The following is a 24,675-nucleotide window of genomic DNA, read 5'->3' on the forward strand; positions in this document are numbered from 1 at the left end:
TTCTGTTAATGTTGATATTTTGTCTTCCTCCCACGAATCACGAATGTTCTTAATGGCATCTAGAATGGTGACTCCTTTCCAGAAGGTTTTCAACTTACTTTGCCCAGATCCATCAGAGGAATCATTATGGAAGCTACTATGAAATATATTTCTTAAATAATAAGACTTGAAAGTCAAAATTACTCCTTGATCCATGGGCTGCAGAATGGAGGTTGTGTTAGCAGGAATGAAAACAAAATTAATCTTCTACATCCCCACCAGAGGTTTTGGGTGACCCGGTGCATTGTCAATGAGCTGTAATATTTTGAAAGGAATCTCTCTGAGCAGTAGGTCTCAACAGCAGGCTTAGAAATTTCAGTAAGCCATGCTGTAAACAGATGTGCTGTCATCCAGGCTTTGTTGTTCCATTTATAGAGCACAGGCAGAGTAGATTTAGCATAATTCTTAAGGGCCCTACAATTTTCATAATGGTGAATGAGCACTGGCTTCAACTTAAAGTCACCAACTGCCATCAGCCCCTAACAAGAAAATCACCCTGTTCGTTGAAGCTCTGAAGTCAGGAATTGATTTCTCCTCTCTAACTATGAAAGTCCTAGATGGCATCTTCTTCCAGTACAAGGCTGTTGCATCTACACTGAAAATTGGTTGCTTAGTGTAGCCCCCTTCATCAACTACCTTAGCTAGAACTTCTGGATAACTTGCTGCAGCTTCTACAACAGCACCTGCCGCTTCCCCTTGCACTTTTATGTTATGGAGACAGCATCTTTCCTTAAACCTCATGAACCAACCTCTGCTAGCTTCAAACATTTCTTCAACTTCCTCACCTCTCTCAGCCTTCATAGAATTGAAGAGAGTTAGGGCCTTGCTCTGAATTAGGCTTTGGCTTAAGGGAACGTTGTTGCTGGTTCGATCTTCTATTCAGGCCACTAAAACTTTCCCCGTATCAGCAATAAAACTGTTTTGCTTTCTTATCATTCGTGTGTTCACCGGAGTAGCATTTTTAATTTCCTTCAAGAACTTTTTCTTTGCATTCACAACTTGGCTGTTTGGCGCCAGAGGCCTAACTTTCAGCCCATCTCAGCTTTCGTCATGCCTTCCTCACTAAGCTTAATCATTTCTAGATTTTGATTTAAAGTGAGGAATGTGCGACTCTTCCTTCATTTGGACACTCAGAGCCCACTGCTAGGTTATTAATTGGCCTAATTTCAATACTGTCATGTCTCAGGGAATGGGGAGGCCCGAGAGGGATAGAAACAGAGGAACAGCCAGTCCATGGAGCAGTCAGAACACACATATTTATCAATTCAGTTCGCCATCATATATGGGTACAGTTTGTAGCACCCCAAAAAACAATCACAATAGTAACATCAAAGATCAATGATCGGAGGCGGGGCCAAGATGGCGGACTAGGTGGACACTACCGCGGATCCCTCTTGCAACAAAGACTCGGAAAAACAAGTGAATCGATCACATACATAACAATCTAGGAACCCTGAACAACAAACACAGATTTAGAGACGGAGAACAAACAAATACGGAGAGGCAGCGATTGTTTTCAGAGCCTGGAGCCAGCATACCAATCAGCGGATTTTCTGGAAAAACTAGTTTCCCAGTGATGGCTCGGAGACAGCAGTCCATATCAAACCACATAAAGAAACAGACCATGACAGCTTCTCCAACCCCCCAAACAAAAGAATCAAAATCTTTCCCAAATGAAGATACAATCCTGGAATTATCAGATACAGAATATAAAAAACTAATTTACAGAATGCTTCAAGACATCACAAACGAAATAAGGCAAACTGCAGAAAAAGCCAAGGAACACACTGATAAAACTGTTGAAGAACTCAAAAAGATTATTCAAGAACATAGTGCAAAAATTAATAAGTTGCAAGAATCCATAGAGAAACAGCATGTAGAAATCCAAAAGATTAACAATAAAATTACAGAATTAGACAACGCAATAGGAAGTTAGAGGAGCAGACTCGAGCAATTAGAATGCAGACTGGGACATCTGGAGGACCAGGGAATCAACACCAACATAGCTGATAAAAGAATTTAAAAAAATGAAGAAACCCTAAGAATCATGTGGGACTCTATCAAGAAGGATAACTTGCGGGTGATTGGAGTCCCAGAACAGGCGGGGGGACAGAAAACACAGAGAAAATAGTTGAAGAACTCCTGACACAAAACTTCCCTGACATCATGAAAGACGAAAGGATATCTATACAAGATGCTCATCGAACCCCATTTAAGACTGATCCAAAAAGAAAAACACCAAGACATATTATCATCAAACTCACCAAAACCAAAGATAAACAGAAAATTTTAAAAGCAGCCAGGGAGAAAAGAAAGGTCTCCTTCAAAGGAGAATCAATAAGAGTAAGTTCAGACTACTCAGCAGAAGCCATGCAGGCAAGAGGGGAATGGGACGACATGTACAGAGCACTGAAGGAGAAAAACTGCCAGCCAAGGATCATATATCCAGCAAAACTCTCTCTGAAATATGAAGGTGAAATTAAGATATTTACAGATAAACACAAGTTTAGAGAATTTGCAAAAACCAAACCAAAGCTACAAGAAATACTAAAGGATATTGTTTGGTCAGAAAACCAATAGTATCAGATACCAGCACAATACAAGGTCACAAAACAGAATGTCCTGGTATCAACTCAAATAGGGAAATTACAAAAACAAACAAATTAAGATTAATTAAAAAAATAATAATAACAATACACATAACAGGGAATCATGGAAGTCAATAGGTAAAAGATCACAATAATCAAAAAGAGGGACTAAATACAGGAGGCATTGAACTGCCAGATGGAGAGTGATACAAGGCGATATAGAACGATACAAGTTAGGTTTTTACTTAGAAAAATAGGGGTAAATAATAAGGTAACCGCAAAAAGGTATAACAACTCCATAACTCAAGAAAAACGTAACGACTCAACTAACATAAAGTTAAACACAATGAAAATGAGGATCTCACAATTTACTAAGAAAAACTTCTCAGCACAAAAAAAATATGTGGAAAACTGAAATTGCCAACAACACACATGAAAAGGCATCAAAATGACAACACTAAAAACTTACTTATCTATAATTACGCTGAATGTAAATGGACTAAATGCACCAATAAAGAGGCAGAGAGTCACAGACTGGATAAAGAAACACGATCCATCTATATGCTGCCTACAAGAGACACACCTTAGACTTAGAGACACAAACAAACTAAAACTCAAAGGATGGAAAAAAATATATCAAGCAAACAATAAGCAAAAAAGAAGAGGAGTAGCAATATTAATTTCTGACAAAATAGACTTTAGACTTAAATCCACCACAAAGGATAAAGAAGGACACTATATAATGATAAAAGGGACAATTGATCAGGAAGACATAACCATATTAAATATTTATGCACCCAATGACAGGGCTGCAAGATACATAAATCAAATTTTAACAGAATTGAAAAGTGAGATAGACACCTCCACAATTATAGTAGGAGACTTCAACACACCACTATCGGAGAAGGACAGGACATCCAGTAAGAAGCTCAATAGAGACACGGAAGACCTACTTACAACAATCAACCAACTTGACCTCATTGACTTACACAGAACTCTCCACCCAACTGCTGCAAAGTATACTTTTTTTTCTAGCACACATGGAACATTCTCTAGAATAGACCACATATTAGGTCATAAAACAAACCTTTGCAGAGTCCAAAACATCAAAATATTACAAAGCATCTTCTCAGACCACAAGGCAATAAAACTAGAAATCAATAACAGAAAAACTAGGGAAAAGAAATCAAACACTTGGAAACTGAACAATACCCTCCTGAAAAAAGACTGGGTTATATAGAAGACATCAAGGAGGGAAATAAGGAAATCCATAGAATGCAAAGAGAATGAAAATACTTCCTATCAAAACCTCTGGGACACAGCAAAAGCAGTGCTCAGAGGCCAATTTATATCGATAAATGCACACATACAAAAAGAAGAAAGAGCCAAAACCAGAGAACTGTCCCTACAACTTGAACAAATAGAAAGTGAGCAACAAAAGAACCCATCAGGCACCAGAAGAAAACAAATAATAAAAATTAGAGCTGAACTAAATGAATTAGAGAACAGAAAAACAATTGAAAGAATTAACAAAGCCAAAAGCTGGTTCTTTGAAAAAATTAACAAAACTGATAAACCATTGGCTAGACTGACTAAAGAAATACAGGAAAGGAAACAAATAACCCGAATAAGAAACGAGAAGGACCACATCACTACAGAACCAAATGAAATTAAAAGAATCATTTCAGATTACTACGAAAAATTGTAGTCTAACAAATTTGAAAACCTAGAAAAAATGGATGAATTCTTGGAAAAACACTACCTACCTAAACTAACACATTCAGAAGTAGAACAACTAAATAGACCCATAACAAAAGAAGAGATTGAAACGGTAATCAAAAAACTTCCAACAAAAAAAAGCCCTGGCCCTGACGGCTTCACTGCAGAGTTCTACGAAACTTTCAGAGAAGAGTTAACACCACTACTACTGAAGGTATTTCAAAGCAGAGAAAAGGACGGAATACCACCCAACTCATTCTATGAAGCCATCATCTCCCTGATACCAAAACCAGGTAAAGACATTACAAAAAAAGAAAATTATAGACCTATATCCCTCATGAACATAGATGCAAAAATCCTCAACAAAATTCTAGCCAATAGAATCCAACAATACATCAAAAAAATAATTCACCATGATCAAGTGGGATTTATACCAGGTATGCAAGGCTGGTTTAATATCAGAAAAACCATTAATGTAATCCATCACATAAATAAAACAAAAGACAAAAACCACATGATCTTATCAATTGATGCAGAAAAGGCATTTGACAAAGTACAACACCCATTTATGATAAAAACTCTTACCAAAATAGGAATTGAAGGAAAATTCCTCAACATAATAAAGGGCATCTATGCAAAGCCAACAGCCAATATCACTCTAAATGGAGAGAACCTGAAAGCATTTCCCTTGAGAACGGGAACCAGACAAGGATGCCCTTTATCACCACTCTTATTCAACATCGTACTTTAAGTCCTAGTCAGGGCAATTAGGCTAGACAAAGAAATAAAGGGTATCCGGATTGGCAAGGAGGAAGTAAAGTTATCACTATTTGCAGATGACGTGATCTTATACACAGAAAACCCTAAGGAATCCTCCAGAAAACTACTGAAACTAATAGAAGAGTTTGGCAGAGTCTCAGGTTATAAAATAAACATACAAAAATCACTTGGATTCCTCTATATCAACAAAAAGAACACCGAAGAGGAAATAACCAAATGAATACCATTCACAGTAGCCCCCAAGAAGATAAAATACTTAGGAATAAATCTTACCAAGGATGTAAAAGACCTATACAAAGAAAACTACAAAGCTCTACTACAAGAAATTCAAAAGGACATACTTAAGTGGAAAAACATACCTTGCTCATGGATAGGAAGACTTAACATAGTAAAAATGTCTATTCTACCAAAAGCCATCTATACATATAACACACTTCTGATCCAAATTCCAATGTCATATTTTAAGGGGATAGAGAAACAAATCACCAACTTCATATGAAAGGGAAAGAAGCCCCGGATAAGCAAAGCATTACTGAAAAAGAAGAAGAAAGTGGGAGGCCTCACACTACCTGATTTCAGAACCTATTATACAGCCACAGTAGTCAAAACAGCCTGGTACTGGTACAACAACAGGCACATAGACCAATGGAACAGAATTGAGAATCCAGATATAAATCCATCCATGTATGAGCAGCTGATATTTGACAAAGGACCAGTGTCAGTCAATTGGGGAAATGATAGTCTTTTTAACAAATGGTGCTGGCATAACTGGATATCCATTTGCAAAAGAATGAAACAGGACCCATACCTCACACCATGCACAAAAACTAACTCCAAGTGGATCAAAGACCTAAACATAAAGACTAAAACGATAAAGATCATGGAAGAAAAAATAGGCACAACCCTAGGAGCCCTAATACAAAGCATAAACAGAATACAAAACATTACCAAAAATGATGAAGAGAAACCCGATAACTGGGAGCTCCTAAAAATCAAACATCTATGCTCATCTAAAGACTTCACCAAAAGAGTAAAAAGACCACCTACAGACTGGGAAAGAATTTTCAGCTATGACATCTCAGACCAGCGCCTGATCTCTAAAATCTACATGATTCTGTCAAAACTCAACCACAAAAAGACAAACAACCCAATCAAGAAGTGGGCAAAGGATATGAACACACATTTCACTAAAGAAGATATTCAGGCAGCCAACAGATACATGAGAAAATGCTCTCGATCATTAGCCATTAGAGAAATGCAAATTAAAACTACGATGAGATTCCATCTCACACCAACAAGGCTGGCATTAATCCAAAAAACACAAAATAATAAATGTTGGAGAGGCTGCGGAGAGACTGGAACTCTTATACACTGCTGGTAGGAATGTAAAATGGTACAACCACTTTGGAAATCTATCTGGCGTTATCTTAAACAGTTAGAAATAGAACTACCATACAACCCAGAAATCCCACTCCTCGGAATATACCCTAGAGATACAAGAGCCTTCACACAAACAGATATATGCACACCCATGTTTATTGCAGCTCTGCTTACAATACCAAAAAGCTGGAAGCAACCAAGGTGTCCATCAACGGAAGAATGGGTAAATAAATTGTGGTATATTCACACAATGGAATACTACGCATCGATAAAGAACAGTGACGAATCTCTGAAACATTTCATAACATGGAGGAAACTGGAAGGCATTATGCTGAGCGAAATTAGTCAGAGGCAAAAGGACAAATATTGTATAAGACCACTATTATAAGATCTTGAGAAATAGGAAAAACTGAGAAGAACACATACTTTTGTGGTTACGAAGGGGGGAGGGAGGGAGGGAGGGAGAGGGTTTTTTATTGATTAATCAGTAGATAAGAACTGCTTTGGGTGAAGGGAAAGACAACACTCAATACATGGAAGGTCAGCTCAATTGGACGGGACCAAAAGCAAAGAAGTTTCCGGGATAAAATGAATGCTTCAAAGGTCAGCGGAGCAGGGGCAGGGGTCTGGGGAAAATGGTTTGAGGGGACTTCTATGTCAATTGGCAAAATAATTCTATTATGAAAACATTCTGCATTCCACTTTGAAATGTGGCGTCTGGGGTCTTAAAGGCTAACAAGCGGCCATCTAAGATGCATCAGTTGGTCTCAACCCACCTGGAGCAAAGGAGAATGAAGAACACCAAGGTCACACGAGAACTAGGAGCCCAAGAGACAGAAAGGGCCACATGAACCAGAGACCTACATCATCCTGAGACCAGAAGAACTAGTTGGTGCCCGGCCACAATCGATGACTGCCCTGACAGGGAGCACAAGAGAGAACTCCTGAGGGAACAGGAGATCAGTGGGATGCAGACCCCAAATTCTCATAAAAAGACCATACTTAATGGTCTGACTGAGACTAGAGGAATCCCGGCGGCCATGCTCCCCAGACCTTCTGTCGGCACAGGACAGGAACCATCCCCGAAGACAACTCATCAGACATGAAAGGGACTGGTCAGCGGGTGGGAGAGAGATGCTGATGAAGAGTGAGCTAATTATATCAGGTGGACACCTGAGAGTGTGTTGGCAGCTCTTGTCTGGAGGGGGGATGGGAGGAGAGAGAGAGAGGGAAGCTGGCAAAATTGTCACGAAAGGAGAGACTGAAAGGGCTGACTCAATAGGGGAAGAGCAGGTGGGAGTACGGCGTAAGATGTGACAGACTGATTGGATTTGTAAACGTTCACTTGAAGCTTAATAAAAGTTAATAAAAAAAAAAAGATCAATGATTATAGATCACCATAACATATAGCAATGAAAAAGTCTGAAATATTGTGAGAATTACCAAAACGTGACAGAGACACAAAGTGAGCACCTACATTTGGAAAAATGGTGCCAACGGACTTGCTCAAAGCAGGGTTGTAAAAAACACAGTACCTGGGAAGCACAATAAAACGAGGTATGCCTGTAACATATTTACAATATTTAGTCTGATTCAGAAATGTTTTTGATCCGCATTTGTTTTTCAGTAACGTTAACACTGCTTACAATATACCAGGCATTGTACAAAGAACATATATTATCACCTCATCACCAAACACCCCAAATGGTAGGTTCTATTATCATCCTCATCTTAAAGATGGGAAAATTGAGAAAGCTTGGATAGTGCAAATCTTTACAACTTCAAATGTGGCCCATGGGCCAGCAGGATCGGCAATTTCCAGGAACTTGTTAGAAATGCAGAATCTCTGGCCACAGTACAGACTTACTGATCAAAATCTGCATTATAACATGATCCCCCCAGTTGATTCACATGCACGTTAACGTTTGAGCACTGGCTGAAATAATCTGTCCGCGTTAACGTATTAAATAGTAGGGCCGAGACTAAATCCAAATTTGTGTGATTCAAGGTCTATACTTGTTTTTTTCTAACTTTATATTTGGTGAAATTATACACAGCAAAACATACACCTATTCCACAATTTCTGCACATACAATTCAGTGATATTGGTTCCGTTCTTCACGTTCTATCTCCATTCTATCTTTCCCCAAATTATTTCATCACCTCTAACTTAAACTCACTGCCCTCTAAACGTCTCATCTAGCTTTAGAGTTATGGTTGTCAATTTGGTCTCATACAAATTCTTTAAGAGTACACAATGCTCAAGGCAAACAGTCTTTAATAACAGAGCTAAACTGTTATTTGGTTTAAAGATGACTTCAGGAAATAGTTTTGGTTCAAGGTTTAAATAGAATAGGACAATAGATTCAGGGGTCTTCCAGTCTCAATGAGTCCAGTAAGTCTGGACTGCATAAATATTTGAAATTCTGTTCTACATTTTCCCCCTTTTTGATCAAGATCCAGCAATTGAGTCCTTAATTGAAACGTTCAATAATGGTAGCTGGGCACCATGCAGTACTTCTGGTCTCACCGCAAAGGAGGCAGCAGCTCACAGAGGCAATTAGACCTGTAGTCCCAGTTCCTCCTCCAATTCCAGGGTCTCCTCCTTCAGCTGCTCATGCAAATAAACACCAATTGTTTTAGCTTGGATGGCCACCTGCAAGCATTTAAGGTACCAGGAACTACTCAGCAAACTAGGAGGCAGAACAGAAACTCTAAAAACAATATTAAGCCAACTGACTGGACTGTCCCAGGAAACCATGACCCTAAACCTTCAAACCAAGAAAACTAATCTCACGAGATGTTTGGTTATACCTGAGTTGTGTCAGCAGCTGCTCCTTTTTTCTTTATGAGTTTTGTTTTGTTCTGTTATTGTAAAATTTTATATATTTGCCAGTTCACCCTTTTTCTGGGGGTACAGCTTAGTGGTGTCAGTTACTTTAGTCAAGCAGTATAACAATTACACTTAATGTCACTTTTCCCATCACCATAGACATAAACTCACTACTTCCCAGAGGATGGCTCCCTCTTCTCCCAGCCCCTCTTCCCCTGGTAAACACTACGTTCCCTATTCTTGTCATTTAAGTGAGGTCATACAGTATTTAACGTTTTGTGATTGACTTAATTCACTCAGCATGTCTTCGAGATTCATCCATGTTGCAGCACATATAAGGACTTCAATTCTCTTTATGGGTAAGTAGTACTCCATTATATGTATATACCACATTTTGTTTACCCATTCATCTGTTGATGGGAACTTAGGTTGTTTCCAACTTTTTGCTGTTGTGAATATTGGGCTGCAGTGAACATAGTAGGTCTGTCCACAGCACTTTTATGTCCCTAGGATATATACCTAGAAAGAGGAATTGCTGGGTCATATGATAGTTCCATTTTGAATTTTTTGAGGAATTGTCATTCTGTTTTCATAATGGCTGTACCATTTTACATTCCCACCAACAATGGATAAGGGTTCCAATCTCCCCACATCCTTGTCAACATTTATTTTCTGTTTTTTTGATCACTGCCACTCAATGAATGGTTACCACAATGAGTGGTATTTCATTGTAGTTTTGATTTTCATTTAATGTCTAATGACGCTGAACATCTTTTCATGTACTGGCTGGCTGCTTGAATATCCCCTCTGGTGAAATATCTGTTCAAGTCTTTTGCCCATTTTTTTATTGGATTATTTGTCTTTTTGTTGTTAAGTTGTAAAAGTTCATATGTTTTCAGTATTAGACCCTTATTGGATGTATGGTTCCCAAAGATTTTTTTCCCAATCTGTAGACTGTCTTTTTACCCTTCTGATAAAAAGTCTGTCCTTAACTACCAACTAATAATTATATAGTTTTCCTAAATAGGGCCCATGAATTTATTATTAAGGTTATTTCCAAATTGCTATTAAATATTAATAAAATATAAGTAAAAATTAATAAAATATTAAATTTTTCTGTTATGTCTTTCATAGGCGATTACTAGTATGTATAAAAACTTTTTTAAATATCTTTATGTATTAATTCATCCCTTCATTACATCTTCACACACAAACACATACACTATACAAAAGAAAACCTTTCACAACACATTAATACATTTCATGGGTACCATCCATTGCAAACTTACAAAATTTCCCAATCAGAACCTCTCAAACCAGAGAAGAAACTAGCCACTATAATACAATGGCAATGCATTAAAAACTGTCATTAACACCACTGAACACTTTATTTGAAATTCAATGTGGCTAAACCAGCTGAGTAATTCAGACTTCAGAGGGTTAAAGATCCATGATGATTTAGGCCATCCCAAGCTGTGATCTCCAATTCAAAAAAAAAAAAAAAGTCCATTCTAAATGTAGTGCCAACTGTTAAATGTCAATAGATAAAGGATTTTCAAATGAAAAGTCTTTCACAAGAAAATTTTTACCAAAACACAGATCAAATTACTCAAATGACACCATAATTACATGGTTTCATGTCCTGGACCAAGTACATGTGTATCTACCATTAACCAATTTTTAGTTTCGTCAAGCAAGGTCAGAAGTAAGAATTATTACAGACATTTCCGAATGTTTTTTTTTTTTTCCCCCAATGTCCAAATGTAACTGAAAAGGGTCTTTGAAGGCAAATATCCTGTATATATTAGAATAATTTTCTTTCACAAATAAGGGAGAAATTCAACGAATATTCCTGCCAAAGAACAGTTTATATAGTTGACTAACTTTATTCAAGTTGTACCCTCTTGAAAGTAAAAAGTGTCTTCTCCTTTATTTCCAATTTAAAAAAAAAAAAGAAATTTAGTAATTCTGTGCAAGATATTGGAGGCCTGGTGGCACAATGGTTAAGAACTCAGCCGCTAACTAAAAGGTCAGCAGTTCAAATCCACCAGCTGCTCCTTGGAAACCCTATGGGACAGTTCTACTGTGTCCCACAGGGTTGTTATGAGTCAGAATTGACTCGACAGCAACAGGGTTTTTTTCCCCTCTTTCGTGCAAGATGCTGAGTTAGATAGAAACATTTTAATAGAAACTCTTCTTGGAGCACAAAAAACTGGTGTATAAATCAAATTTTCTCCTATTTGTCCACAATAAAATATGTATGTTATTTAGGGAATAAATACCCTCAGGGAGAAAACATTTAAAAGTATTTAATTTATAATCTTTGAGAAAGGAAAGCCTTTATTAATAGGATCCAAAATCTAGAAAGTATAAAAGGTAAAGTCTGATAAATTTGTTCACATGAACATTAAAAAATGTCTGGGCATAGTGGTGATAACTGAACAACATGAACTCAATTAATGCCACTGAATTACATGTAAAAAATGTTGAAATGTCAAATGTTTTATTATATATTTACCACAATTTTTTTTTTTAAATGCTTTACAGGAAAAAAAAAATGTCTGGGGAACAAAATAACTGCATAAATCAGACCAAAAGACAAAACTGGGAAAATATATCTGTAACAAAGGGCTAGCTTCCTTAATATACAAAACACTCAGAAATTATTATAAAAAAGACCAGAAAACAATTTAAAAGAGGGCAAAAAATCTGAACAGACGAGTTTACTGAAAAAAATACAAATAAGTCAATAAACATAGCAAGTCACCTTACATCTTCACTGTCTAAAATGGACATTATCAAAACGTGTCTATTTAAATTTTAAGCTAAAAAAAATAGATAAAATTTAAAATTCAGTCACACTACAGCCACACTTAAAGTGCTTAATGGCCATATACGACTAGTGACTACCGCATTGGACAGCACAGATACAGAACACTTCCATCAAGTTCTACCAAACAATACGGCAAAAAATGCACATCAAATTACAGTAGTCCCTCAGTATCCACAAGGGCCCTCCGCAGATTTCCCCTACATAAAATAAATGCTCAAGTCTCTTACATAAAATCATGTAGTATTTGCATATATAACCTATGCAATCCTCCTGTATACTTTCAATCATCTATAGATTACTTCTAATACCTCGTACGATATAAATGCTATGTGAAGAGTTGTTGTACTGTATTGTTTAAGGGATAATAATAAGACGCTAGACAAACAATGCTTAACGAGTACCAGAGAGAGACTGAGGATCTGTGAAATGGTAGGAGGCTGCAGCAAGGTACGCCTACACATCCTTTCATTCACGTGGATTCTGCGTGGTGCTCGGCACGCAGCACATTCAAGTTTTGCTTTTTGGAATCTTTTCCCCTGACTATTTTCTACCCATGGCTGATTGAATCTGCAGATGTGGAACCCACAGATACAGAGGGCCAATTGTATACAACTTTCAATAATACATCATAATGACACAGTAAGACTGATATATTCCTCAGATTACAGAGAAATATGAAAAAAAGGAACCTTCCAAATTTGAGGGAAATATAAATTGGCACAAAGTTTTAAAAATTTGTAAAGATACATTAAGAAGTTCAAGTTTATATCTTATTATCCTAAGAATTCCATCACATAAACACACACCAACAATGTATATGCATAGACACACACCCAGCTATATGTACTGAAGCAAATGTTACAATAGGAAAAAAACTGTAAATGTCCTATACGCCAAATAAGCAGGGACTGATTTTTAAAATGATGGTATATCTAGAAAAAAGGGGAGGATACTAACCATTTTAAAAAATGAGGCAGATACGTTAGTAAGGGTATGAAAAGATATCCATAACATTCATAAAGTGAGGAAAGCAAATAGGAGAGCTGTGTATAAAATATACATAGGCATGCAAGTTTATACATAATTGAATATACAGGATAAAAACTCCAGGGGGCTACATTAAATTATCGGAATCAACTAACAGCACCCAACAACATAGCTAATTTCAGTGTGGTAACTAAATATTCTCAGTATTTCAGTAATGTAGACTTTCATTTAATCCCTGTTTTCAGTACCAGGACTTACCTAGGATTAACTCTTTACGTACTTCTGTTATACTTACTTTAATTAACGAGCCTGTGTCACTTCAAGAGAAACTCTATTTTAAGTAATACTATTTGTTTTTAAGTCATATTTAAAGATTTTTGAAATTCAGTTGTCTAAAACACTAAACATAATTAATCACACTGTACAGAAACAATAAAACCTGCGAAAGCCAGAACCTGTCAGAAAGGAAAACTCAACTATTTCCCCCTAAAATGAGCAATACAGAAGTGTTAAGAATGTACCCTGTCAAAGCTGAAAAACTCACAAGACCCGGAACAACAAGGCAGTCCTGTTGAGTTCCCATTCTCACAGGTTTCACTGTAGTACAATATTAAATTGTACAATACCATAAATAATGAAAAGGCTTCTGTGAGATGTGGGAAGAAAGAATACAAGACTAAAGGGGCTTTCAGAGCACTTCTGAAAAAAGGACAAAAAAACCCAGGTTTTAACAAACCTTCTTATTGATCAGTTCCCTGTAGTTACATATTCCACACTCTGGCCTCTTTCCAGACAGCTTTTGTACAGAAAACATAACGCCCTTTCACCAAAATTTCCGCAAAATTGCACAGCTTTTAAGAGTAGATAGAATCTGTGGATGAGGAAGCAGCAAGGACTTCTGCAAATCCGAGGTTATTTTCTCAGGTCCTGTCAAAATTCTAGGAGAGATGCAAACAGCAATAGCACATTTCATAGAAATTTTTAACGTTACGTGTTCAAAAAAGGTTTTGATTTTTTTTCGTTTGACCATCTAGGAGGTTTGTGGGCTTTCAGGACAGGAACGTAAAAACGGGATAGAAGGAAGGATGAACATAAAAATAACACAAATTTTGAGAAACAAAATGCAGAAAAATTTCACTTCTATAGCGAAAAAAATGATCACTCAAGCAACATGGTAACCCAGAAGTGTTGCACCAAATCATCTAGTGAAAATAGGTTCACAGACAGCAACGTAATAAATGTAAATATGCGGTTATTGTTTTGAAAATTATCCATCGGAGCTGTTTTTCCATTTTTAACCCACGTCCTTTCTTATACTTTGTATTTTTTATGTACTCCACAAGTCAAGAAGATTTTGCCCGGTTTTACTTTCTATGGTTTGTATTATAAAAACTATAGGTTTAATGAATGTTTTTTCAAGTTACCATTCTCCTCTGGAGATTCTAATACAACTATAAATACAAACGCATACTTAACAGGACTCTGGCTCTATCAATACATATCCAAGGAGATATAACCAAGCTTGTTCAAATAAACACTTTTTAAGAAAAAAAGTATTCATGGTAAAGACTGTTGTTTGCCGATGAGTCGATTCCAATTCTTAGTGACCTTATGTGACAGAGTAGAACTGCCACATAGGATTTTCTTGGCTGTAGTCTTTATGGAAGCAGATCACCAGGTCTTTCTCCTATGGAGATATTGGGTGGGTTCAAACCACCAACCTATCAGTTAGCAGCCAAGAGCTTACAATCATTGTGCCACCAGCGTTCTTTCTGGTAAAGACTAAGAGATAAAAAATTTCTAAGCTAACAATACTCTGTTTTCCCAAAATGTTTTCTGTTAGGATGCTTTTCTAAACATCTTTCTAATCATATTTTTTTAAGTAACTATTTCCCATTTTCTACACTTCTTACACCACAGTCTACCAGTTTATTATTCCTTTAATGGAAATTTTCTATCTTCTACCTTCTTAAGTTAAATGACTTAAGGTAGATGATGAATAAAAATCTCGTGTGCATTCAAAATATTAACCACTGGGAGAACAGAGTCTATAGATAGAATTAAAAATAAAAAAAAACATGTCCTTCCATCTTGAAATCAAATGCTGAAGATTTATACTACTGTACTCCTCACCTCTAACACCTGTACTTCACTTCTCACCCTTTCACCACTTTACTACCAAAAGATACCTCTAAAGTACAATCTCCAAGGTCTGCCTCTCTGACCCTTCCCCTTACAAACACATGCATACACGCACTGGCATGCAATTGTCCTTTTAGGACACTTTTCCTTTTAACACTTTCCTAGTTGTCGTTGGTAAGGATAGAAAAGTCAAAAAGAAAACATAACAAACAAGATTGTGTTACTTCAAAGTTTCTGTTTTGTAAAGAGAGCAGCTAAAATCCTCACAGGTGCTGTCTTAGGCTGGGTTCTCTACAGAAGCAAAACCTATGAAGTGTACATACATACAGACATAGAGAGATTTATCTCAAGGAAATGGCTCAGACAGTTGTAGACGTTGACGAGTTCCAAGCCCATGGGTCAGACGTCAGGCTGGAGGCTTCTCCTGACTCATGTTAACTGCAGGGACTGACGAACCCAAGATTTGCTGGTCAGATGGCAGGCTGCTGGCTCATGGGCTGCAGAGGCTGACAAATCCATGATTGGCAGGTAAGGTAGCAGGCTGCTGATTCTTGGGCTGTAGAGGCTGATAAATCCAAGATCGGCAGGCAATACAGCAGGACACTAGCTCAAGTCACAAGAACCAGAGGTCAGATGGTGATGAGCTGGATGTAGGACCCAGAGCAAGCAAAAGCCAGCGAGCTTTGCCAGAACGTCCATATATATTGGATGAAGGCCACACCCCCAAAGAAACTTCCCTTACGACTTATTGGCTGATCACATCAGATCACACCATGGAGATAATTACATTACACCACAAAATGGAGGATAACTACACCATTACATTACTGCCAAACTATATCATAATGTAACTGCCAAACCACTAAGAATCATGGCTCAGCCAAGTTGACACCATCACAGAGGCCATTAAATATTTAGACGATGCCTCACCTGAGTGGGGGGGAAAATTAGGTGATACAATGTCTTTTTTTTTTTTCTTTAAAAGAATGAGCCTATCTTTGAACATAGTTTTAAAGTCAATGTAATGGTTCTGAATTATCTCTGGCTTACTATAAATTTTTTAATGTAAAATGCACTAAACACCTACACTACAGATTTCTCATCCAAATTATTTCAACACCACCATCACTAAGCCAATTGCCATCCAGTCAGTTCCGACTCATGGCAACCCCAAGTGTCTCAGGAGAAATGTGAACCACAGGGTTTTCAATAGCTGATTTTTCGGAAGTAGATCACAGGCCTTTCTTCCAAGGTGCCTCTGGGTGGACTCAAACTCCCAATCTTCCTGTCAGCAGCCAAGAACATTACAAATCTGCATCACCCAAGGATCATCCCCCACCATCATTATTGCCCTTAAAATTTAACATATGTGAAACTGATTAACTAAATACTTGAAAAATTATTTTTATAACTACAGGTAGTCCCCAATCTATGACATATTCAAGTTATGACGAACCACACTTACGATCATCAGTGTATCTAAAACACTGCATCTTCCTGGAAGTAATGGGAAAATGCATGCAGGGGATATGGAAAAAATTGCTGAGTTATGTAAATATGCTCCAAGCGATTGATCAGGATAATATGATGGAAGAGATGGGTGAAAAAATCGTCCATATGGCAAGAACACTGAATTTACAAGTAGGTATCACCGATATGGAACAGCTCATAGGTAGCAAGGAAGGAGAACTGACACATCAGGACTTAATCGATTTTGAAGGGGAAAGAAATGCTGAAGAGGGAAAATAATGAGGAAGAAGAAGGAGCAAAGTCAAAAAATTTCACAGTGAAAGGATTAGCTGGCGTTTTTTCTAAACTAAATCGGGGCTTCAGTTGCTTGAAAATATAGACTCAAACGCTGATCGCTTTACTAAAGTCGACAGGAAAATTCAGGAAGCAGTGAGATGTTATCATGAAATACGTGAAGAAAAAAAATAAAGGACCATACAGACAACACTCACTAATTCTCTGACTAGAAATGCCATACCCAGGGATAATCCAGATGATCCAGAATCCTCCACAAGTGGAGTTATTACCGCAAATGACAAAACGCCATTGTCCAACTCTTCTTCATCATCAGAGTAAATTTTCATGATTGTGTGTATTTTACATATGGATCAAAATATATCTGTAAGTTTATATGTAATGTTTCTAATTCCCAAAGACAAATAAAGGTCAGATTTACAAAGATACTAATAAAAGGCAATAATAACGGAAAAAAAAAATATTCGACTTATGTCAGGACCAACTTACGACGGAGTTGTCAGAACAGAATCCCGTCATAAGTCAGGGACTAACTGTAGCGTATTTAGATGGGACAAAATTTAAATGTGTAAGCAGACAGTCCAATGCACTGAACGTGCATTGAAGTTCGGTTAAATCTCAGTTCCGTTACCCCTCTCTCTCTAGTTTACCAGTCTACAGTCTATATTTAAGTTCAATTTATCAGTCTTTTTTGGCATAATTTTGCTATAATTATTATATAAGTCCAATTAATTTCCCTTTTTAGATTGTTGTTTATAAGAATCTTACATAAATCTATGTAGCTCTCCCATATACCCACCTGCACTCAGCATTTCATTTATACATATGTATATGCATACATATATACAAAAGCTTATTGATTAAATTTATTTGTTGCTACATTAGTGGTCAGAAATACAACCCCACTTTAGTAATGTTCTCTCTAAAACAGGATAGCTCTATAATGCAATAAGCAGCAGTTATTGCTTGTATTCATAAATCATTTTATTACTTCCTTGTCAAAACTCTGTTCCTAGAATACTTGACCTTAACGCCATGAAATAAGTTTATGCCTTAAAACCTCTTCTCCTCATCCTTCTGATCTTCTAAATATATGCACTATATCTTAATTTAGGTCAAGTTATTTTCATTTCTCAAATCACTAATTTTCTGATTTCATTATTCTGCAGTAAAGATTTACTTTTGTCTATCCTCCTAAATTTATTTCTCTGTATTCCTCCTGCAAACAGGAATCTTTTGAACCCTGAGGTTTAGTTCAATTCCCTCATTTTATAGATGATGAAAACAACCCAAAGAGAAAGGGTGTTTTCTGGATATTTGACTACTAGGAAAAGAAAGTTTTGGTGTCACCATCCTCTTTCCAAAATTCACTTTAGCTTATATCGAGGATTTACATATTTGTCAGAATCAAATAATACCAAGCCACAAATATACTGGTCTCACTCAGAACTCTATTGCTCAAACTAGCCTTTCCATCTTTTAAACAGTATTTCTCACATAGCTAGCTAGGGCATGAAATGTTGATTATAAACATACAAAATTACTAATTTATGTAGGAAATTCGAATGAGTATATGCAGACTCCCAGAACCCAGTGCCGTCGAGTCAATTTCGACTCATAGCGACCCTATAGGACAGAGTGGAACTGCCCCATAGTTTCCAAGGAGCGTCTGGGGGATTCGAACTGCCGACCTTTTGGTTAGCAGCCGTATCACTTAACCACTACACCACCTAATTTTTCCTATTTGCCACAATCTTCGAATGTTTAGATTATTTTACCCAAAGACACAATTCAAAAAGTATTCTTAAATTCTAGAAAACTAACAGTAATTAGCATAATTAGGAGGTGAAGTCTGCTTACCTATAATTATTTACCATGCTTCTTTTAATAACAGAAAGACTTCTTGTAAAACAAAGTAAAATAATCTTTTCTGGAAAAGCAACCTCCTTAGTACCAAAAAAAAATTATTTCTAGAGTTTTATATCTTAGAGGGAAACTACCAGCATAATCGCAATTGCGAAGATAAGTGAAAACACTCATAAAAAAGTGCTATTACTTTTTCGCACTTCTAACTAAAACAAATGCAAATTTATGACTTATCAACCGCTTACAAGACAAATGCACAAAATTCAATCAACAATATAACCCAAATTTGGGGAAATAAATTTAAAAGATTAGATGGTAATATACCAAAATATTAACAGATACAGCTTAGGGATAAAATAAATGACTTTTTATTTTCTTTTTTATATTTTCTATAATTTTCCAAACTTCCCACAGTGAACATTGGTTACTTTTATAATCAGAAAAAAAAAATCTATTTTAAAAATACTGACCATGTAAAATATAATAAAGGATCATTTAGAAGGACTTTCATGTTGTCCAAGTATTACTGACATGATTCACCATTAAAGACAATGTCCACACCTTCTCACGTCCCGACACTGAAATGGTCCTGTTTAACGTCCTATTTTCTGCTGTACGCTCAATGTTGGAATGAACTTTACTTTCTCCTAATGTTTCATTTGTACACACATCTAAGCTTTTAATTTTGCTTGAAGCAGCAAAACTTCTTGCTAATTCTCAATATTCCATTTTTTTAAACCTATCTCTAAATTTCGCTGCAACAGAATTTCTAAAGAAGTATTTTACCCATTAATTACAACTTCGTTAGGCCACCAACATTGAGCTACGGAAAAGTAAAGGCCGGGTAAACTACACGTCCCACCATGCATTGCTGCTGGTTCAGAGTAGGTCTCTACGGAAACAGAAAAAAAAAAAAAAAAATCCTACAAGTCCCACCTGTTACTTCGTTTCTAAACACCTCCCGCACTTTCAGGTCCAACAGCAAACAAAAACAAAAGCCTCGTGATTTCTCGCTGGATCTGAGCGCCCAGATAAGCAGAGGGGCCGGGGGACCGCAGCATGTCTGCTTTAGCGGGTAAATTCTATCAAGCTCCAGAGCTCCCCTCTTTCCGGGGCTGGATGCACGCACAAGCCGTCTCCTATCTGCATCCAATGGGGGCTCTTCAGCCGCACAAGGGAGAAGAACGGGTCACTATGCAAGCACAACAGACTTCCCCGTGCCGGGGCGGAGGCTACCACAGCGTGGGGGTGAGAGTGACTTGAAGCCGAGAGACAGCCTCAAAACACCAAGAGGATTCGTCGCCGATGCTGAGAAAAGCCACAGCCCCGCGGCGACCCCTTTCCGCGGGTGCCTCCATTCCCACAGGGATCACAACCCCGACACTAACCGTCGCCCTCTCAGCGCGGTTTTGTGCCCCCTCAGATGGGTCGCTGAGCCAGTGACCCCCCTTTCCCCTGCGACTGGCGGGTGGCATGGGGACGAAATCCTCCCGGCCTTCCCCTTTGCTCCCTCCCCCTTACCGTCTTGGCGGCCTCCGCCCAGGTCCTGCCCTTCTTCCTACGTCCCTTTTCCCTCATGTCGGGTCTTGAACTGACTGGGAGGCTCCCGTGTCCCGGCTCCGGCCGCCCTCCCTGCCTGCTCTGCCCTGCGCTGCTTTTCCCGCGGTGCCGGGAAAGATAGGAGAAAGGGGAAGTCAGGCCGGAGAAGCACCCAAACAGAGGAAGCGGCGAGGGTGGTGCGCGGGGGGGTCTATGGGGCGGCCGGTCCTCTTGCTGCCGTTGCCACTGCTACCGCCGCTGCCATATTGGGTTCTTACTGTACAGGCAGCCGCTACGGTCATGTGACCGCTCCCGCGCGACCGTCACTACTGTACGCAGCCAGTCGCGCGAACGAGCGCGCGCGCGCCCCCGCCTCCTGCGCCGGGTTGCAGCTAGAGAGCCGGCCGGCAGCAGCCCGTCGCCACTCCCCCGCCCTTCCGGTCTCCGCCTCTCTTCAGGAGCATGCGCGTGAAGGGAGGGGCTGACGCCACTTTGCGTCGGGCGTCCAGGGCTCACGCCTACCGCGAAAATCTGCCTGCGGAAGCGGAACTTGATCCGTCCGGGAAGGTTTATTGAGCGGATCCCGACCGCGTGCGAGACGCCGCCGTGGATTTAGAAACATGGGCGCTCTATGCCTTTCCCTCAGAGACTGGCATTCCCAATTATCACTTTTAATAAGCCCCATACTTCTGCTTTAACGTTTCCTAATTAACGTCTTTCAGTGCAGTTTTTACAAAGCTTATCTATTTGAAGATCTGTAATATAACCACATTCGACAGAAGTAATTGAGATTGAGTTTGACTTGCCAAGCTCGTGAATCTAGAATATGGAGAAGCCAAAAATCAGGTTGCAAGCTCAGAGCCCTTTACATCTCCCAAGAATGTCTCTCAAACTTAAATGACTTTTAAGACCACCAGTAACTACATTCATGTTTCGTCTCATCAAGGACAGAAATGGTGTTTTTATTTCTCTCTAAGCTCAGTCCCTGGCAGAGTGCCTGTACATATGAGGCACACAGTAAATATTTGCTGAATGATCCAACTATGTCTGTGGTCATAAACCATAGTTTGTAGTGTCCATGGCAGCCTCCGGGAAGATCCAGAATGCGGCATCTCTCATCACATTAGCCATGTCTCTATACTTTGAAAACTAAAAAGAATGGGTAGAATCTCTACTGATCTACTTCGAGAAGTTGCCTCCAAATTTCTTGATGTTGGGTGCCATCGAGTCTGTAGGACCCATAGCGACCACATGTATGTACGACAGAGCCAAACACTGTCTCTGGTGCTGGGCCATTCTCACAGTTGTTGTTATGCTTGAGCACGTTGTTGCTGCCACTGTGTCTGTCCATCTTGTTGAGGTCTTCTTCTTTTTCATTCATGGTCTATTTTACTAAGCATGATGTCCTCCAGGGAGTGGTCGCTCCTGATAACATGTCCCAATTACGTGACATGAAGTCTCTCCAACCGCTTTCCTAAGGAGTTTGCTGGCTGTACTTCTTCCAAGACAGATTTGTTCATTCCTTTGGCCAAATCAAAAAAAAAAAAAAAGTAGAACTGCCCCATAGGGGCTGGTGGATTCAAACTGCCTACCTTCTGGTTAGGAGCCATAGGTCTTAACTACTGTGCCACCGGTGCTCCAGTTCTTCTGGAAGTTCATGGTATATTCAGTATTCTTTGCCGACACCATAATTCAAGGACATCAATTCTTTGGTCTTCCTTACCCATTGCCTCCAAGCTTACCTATATTCTAAAATAGGGCTGAAGGTTGGGCTGCCTCTTGGGAGAAATGACAACTTAGAGCAATACTTAACTTGGAGTCTATGGATGAGTTCCAAAGTTCATGAACCCCTAAAATCATGGACAATATTTTGTGTATGTTAATACGCATTTTTTGAAAACAGGACTCATAAATTTTCCTCAATTTTTCAAAACGGGTATGTTAGACACACCAAAAAAAAATGTTTAAAAGGGTGTTTGAGACGTCAGGTAGACACTCCCTTATATTCCTTCTGCAGTCATTGATCAATCAGCTCCATTTCAGCAATTGCCATGGATATATTTTTACAAGCTCCTTTGGTAACTCAGCACTATCCATAACACTCACAATATGTACCACCTCTCTCTGAATCCTGTCTATAGTCAGTTCAAGAAGCCCTTCTGTGTCCCCAGATACAGAACAGCCCTGTTGGCTTGGGCCTGGGAACCCTACCCCAATTTGTTTTCAGACCCTAAACCCATTGCTGTCCAGTTGATTCTGACTCGTGGCAACCTTGTGTGTTTCAGCATAGAACTGTGCTCCAGAGGGTTTTCAATGACTGTAATATTACAGAAGTAGATCACCAGGCGTTTCTTCTGCAGTGTCACTGGGTGAGTTTCGGTTAGTAGCTAAGAGCAAACCTCGTCACGCCACTGTTTTTGTTATGTGCCATTGAGTTGGTTCCAACTCATAGCAATTCTTTAAGACAGAGTAGAATTGCTTCTAGGGTTTCCTAGGCTGTAATCTTTACAGGAGCAGATTCCCAAGCCTTTTCTCTCAGGAAACAATGGTGGGTTTGAACCACCAACCTTTCGGTTAGCAGCCATGCACTTAACCATTGCATCACCAGGGCTCTTTATCACAGCACCATCACCTCTGAATTCTTTCATTTTTAGGGATGGAACTAGTATCCGCCATTCCCTCTGGGTTGAGATACTGTTTTGATTTACCACCTTGGCTGCTGTGGGGAAAATGGGTAGAGTTTCAGAGACTTCTGTCTGGCCTTTCCCACTCTGATAGTTCTTACACCACAGGCCAATGAACCAATGGGAGGGTTGTGCCAACTACTAAGTATGTCAATTCTAGTTATTTGGGGACCAAAGAAATGGTCATCAGGTGGACAAACAGTGGAGTGGTAGTCCTCACCATGGAGTCCCTGGGTAGTGTAAATGGTTAAGGCACTTGGCTGCTAATCAAAAAGTTGGAGGTTTGAGTCTACCCAGAGGCACTGTACCAGCATGGACTTGTAACGTGAAACTTGCCTCCAAAAATGGAGGACACCAAGTGACCGAAGAAAGAGGCAGACACCTCCAGGGTGGCAGCAAAGGAGTTTATTAGAAAGACTTGCATACAAAGCAGACACTGGGCAGCAGCAGGACCACGCAGTGGGAGGGCAGAGGTTTTATAAAGGCAGTGAACAATAGTGGCTATATGTCAGGGACTTACTTAGCAAACAGCAGTAACCTAGTGGAACACATTAGGGCACTCATTTTCAGCCTTGCAAAGCCTGTTTCCCCTTCACTCCACCCCTCAAATCGGGCTCTTACAATCTGGCACATTCCCCCTCTTCTGCAAGATCTCTGCAAGGGCCCTAGAGGAGGTATTATACCTTTGCAGGTAGGGAGAGACAGCACTGATGTAGTTGGAAGCACAGACCACACCAGCAATATAGACAAACACAATAGAAAATCTCTATAACCTGGAAAAGACCAAGACCCAACAAAAAACCTCACCAGCCAGAGGGAAAAAAGGAAAATCAGTTGGCCACAGCAGACCAGCCATCAGGTGTGTCCAAGGCTTCTGTTTCTTCATGTGGCCTAACAAATCAGTTAAGTTCTCTTGGTAGTCTGGTACATAGGTACAACATTCAGTTTTTACTATGGCACATGTCCCACCTTGAGCAGCTGTTAGAATGTCTAGAGCCATTCGGTTCTGAAGAATTACCTTCCTCATTTGGGTGGTTTCAGCAGTTAATAGCCACAAACTTTCTCTGCTGTCATTCAGGGCGTGTTTAGTAAAAATTAGTCAGAGCTTCAATTTGTCCCATTGTTTCTAAGGAGCTAGTGGCAGGGGAGGGGAGGTGCAAAACAGTTAAAAGGAAATCATACCAGTAGAAAAGACTATGCATGGTCCACCTGGATTTTACCATGGGGTAATTCAAAGGTTTTGGCATAGTTTTTCTAATGGTTCCTGCAGCATAGGGTAACCCCCCAAAGTGCAGCACCCTATCCAATCATACGGTGACCAGGGACACAAGTAGTGGCCACACAGCCACCAAGTGCCATTAGGAGCAAGGTACACTCCGCTGTCCTGTTGGACATTCTGCAACCATTTCATACTGCAACCATTAAGTGGTGTTAGGTGTTATCACCTGTCGGCAGTGTGACACAGGAGTCCAGCCCTTATGAGGGAGGAGGGATTGGAGGGAGACAAGGGAATCCATGGGG

At 39.2% G+C, this 24,675-nt stretch overlaps 1 protein-coding gene across 2 annotated transcripts in view; it reads right to left on the reverse strand.

Annotated features, from left to right (window-relative positions):
* The window catches only part of ASXL2 (ASXL transcriptional regulator 2), a 193,477-nt gene extending 172,690 nt beyond the window's left edge, over nt 1-20,787 (reverse strand). For both annotated transcript variants that reach the window (XM_049904929.1, XM_049904928.1), the window contains exon 1: nt 20,453-20,787. In XM_049904929.1, the coding sequence (XP_049760886.1) occupies nt 20,453-20,509 (57 nt within the window). In that variant the 5' untranslated portion in view covers nt 20,510-20,787. The remainder of the gene's footprint in view (nt 1-20,452) is intronic.
* Nucleotides 20,788-24,675: the final 3,888 nt, after the last annotated feature.

This window comes from Elephas maximus, chromosome 12 (genome assembly GCF_024166365.1).
Source record: "Elephas maximus indicus isolate mEleMax1 chromosome 12, mEleMax1 primary haplotype, whole genome shotgun sequence".
Taxonomy (NCBI): Eukaryota; Metazoa; Chordata; class Mammalia; order Proboscidea; family Elephantidae; genus Elephas; species Elephas maximus.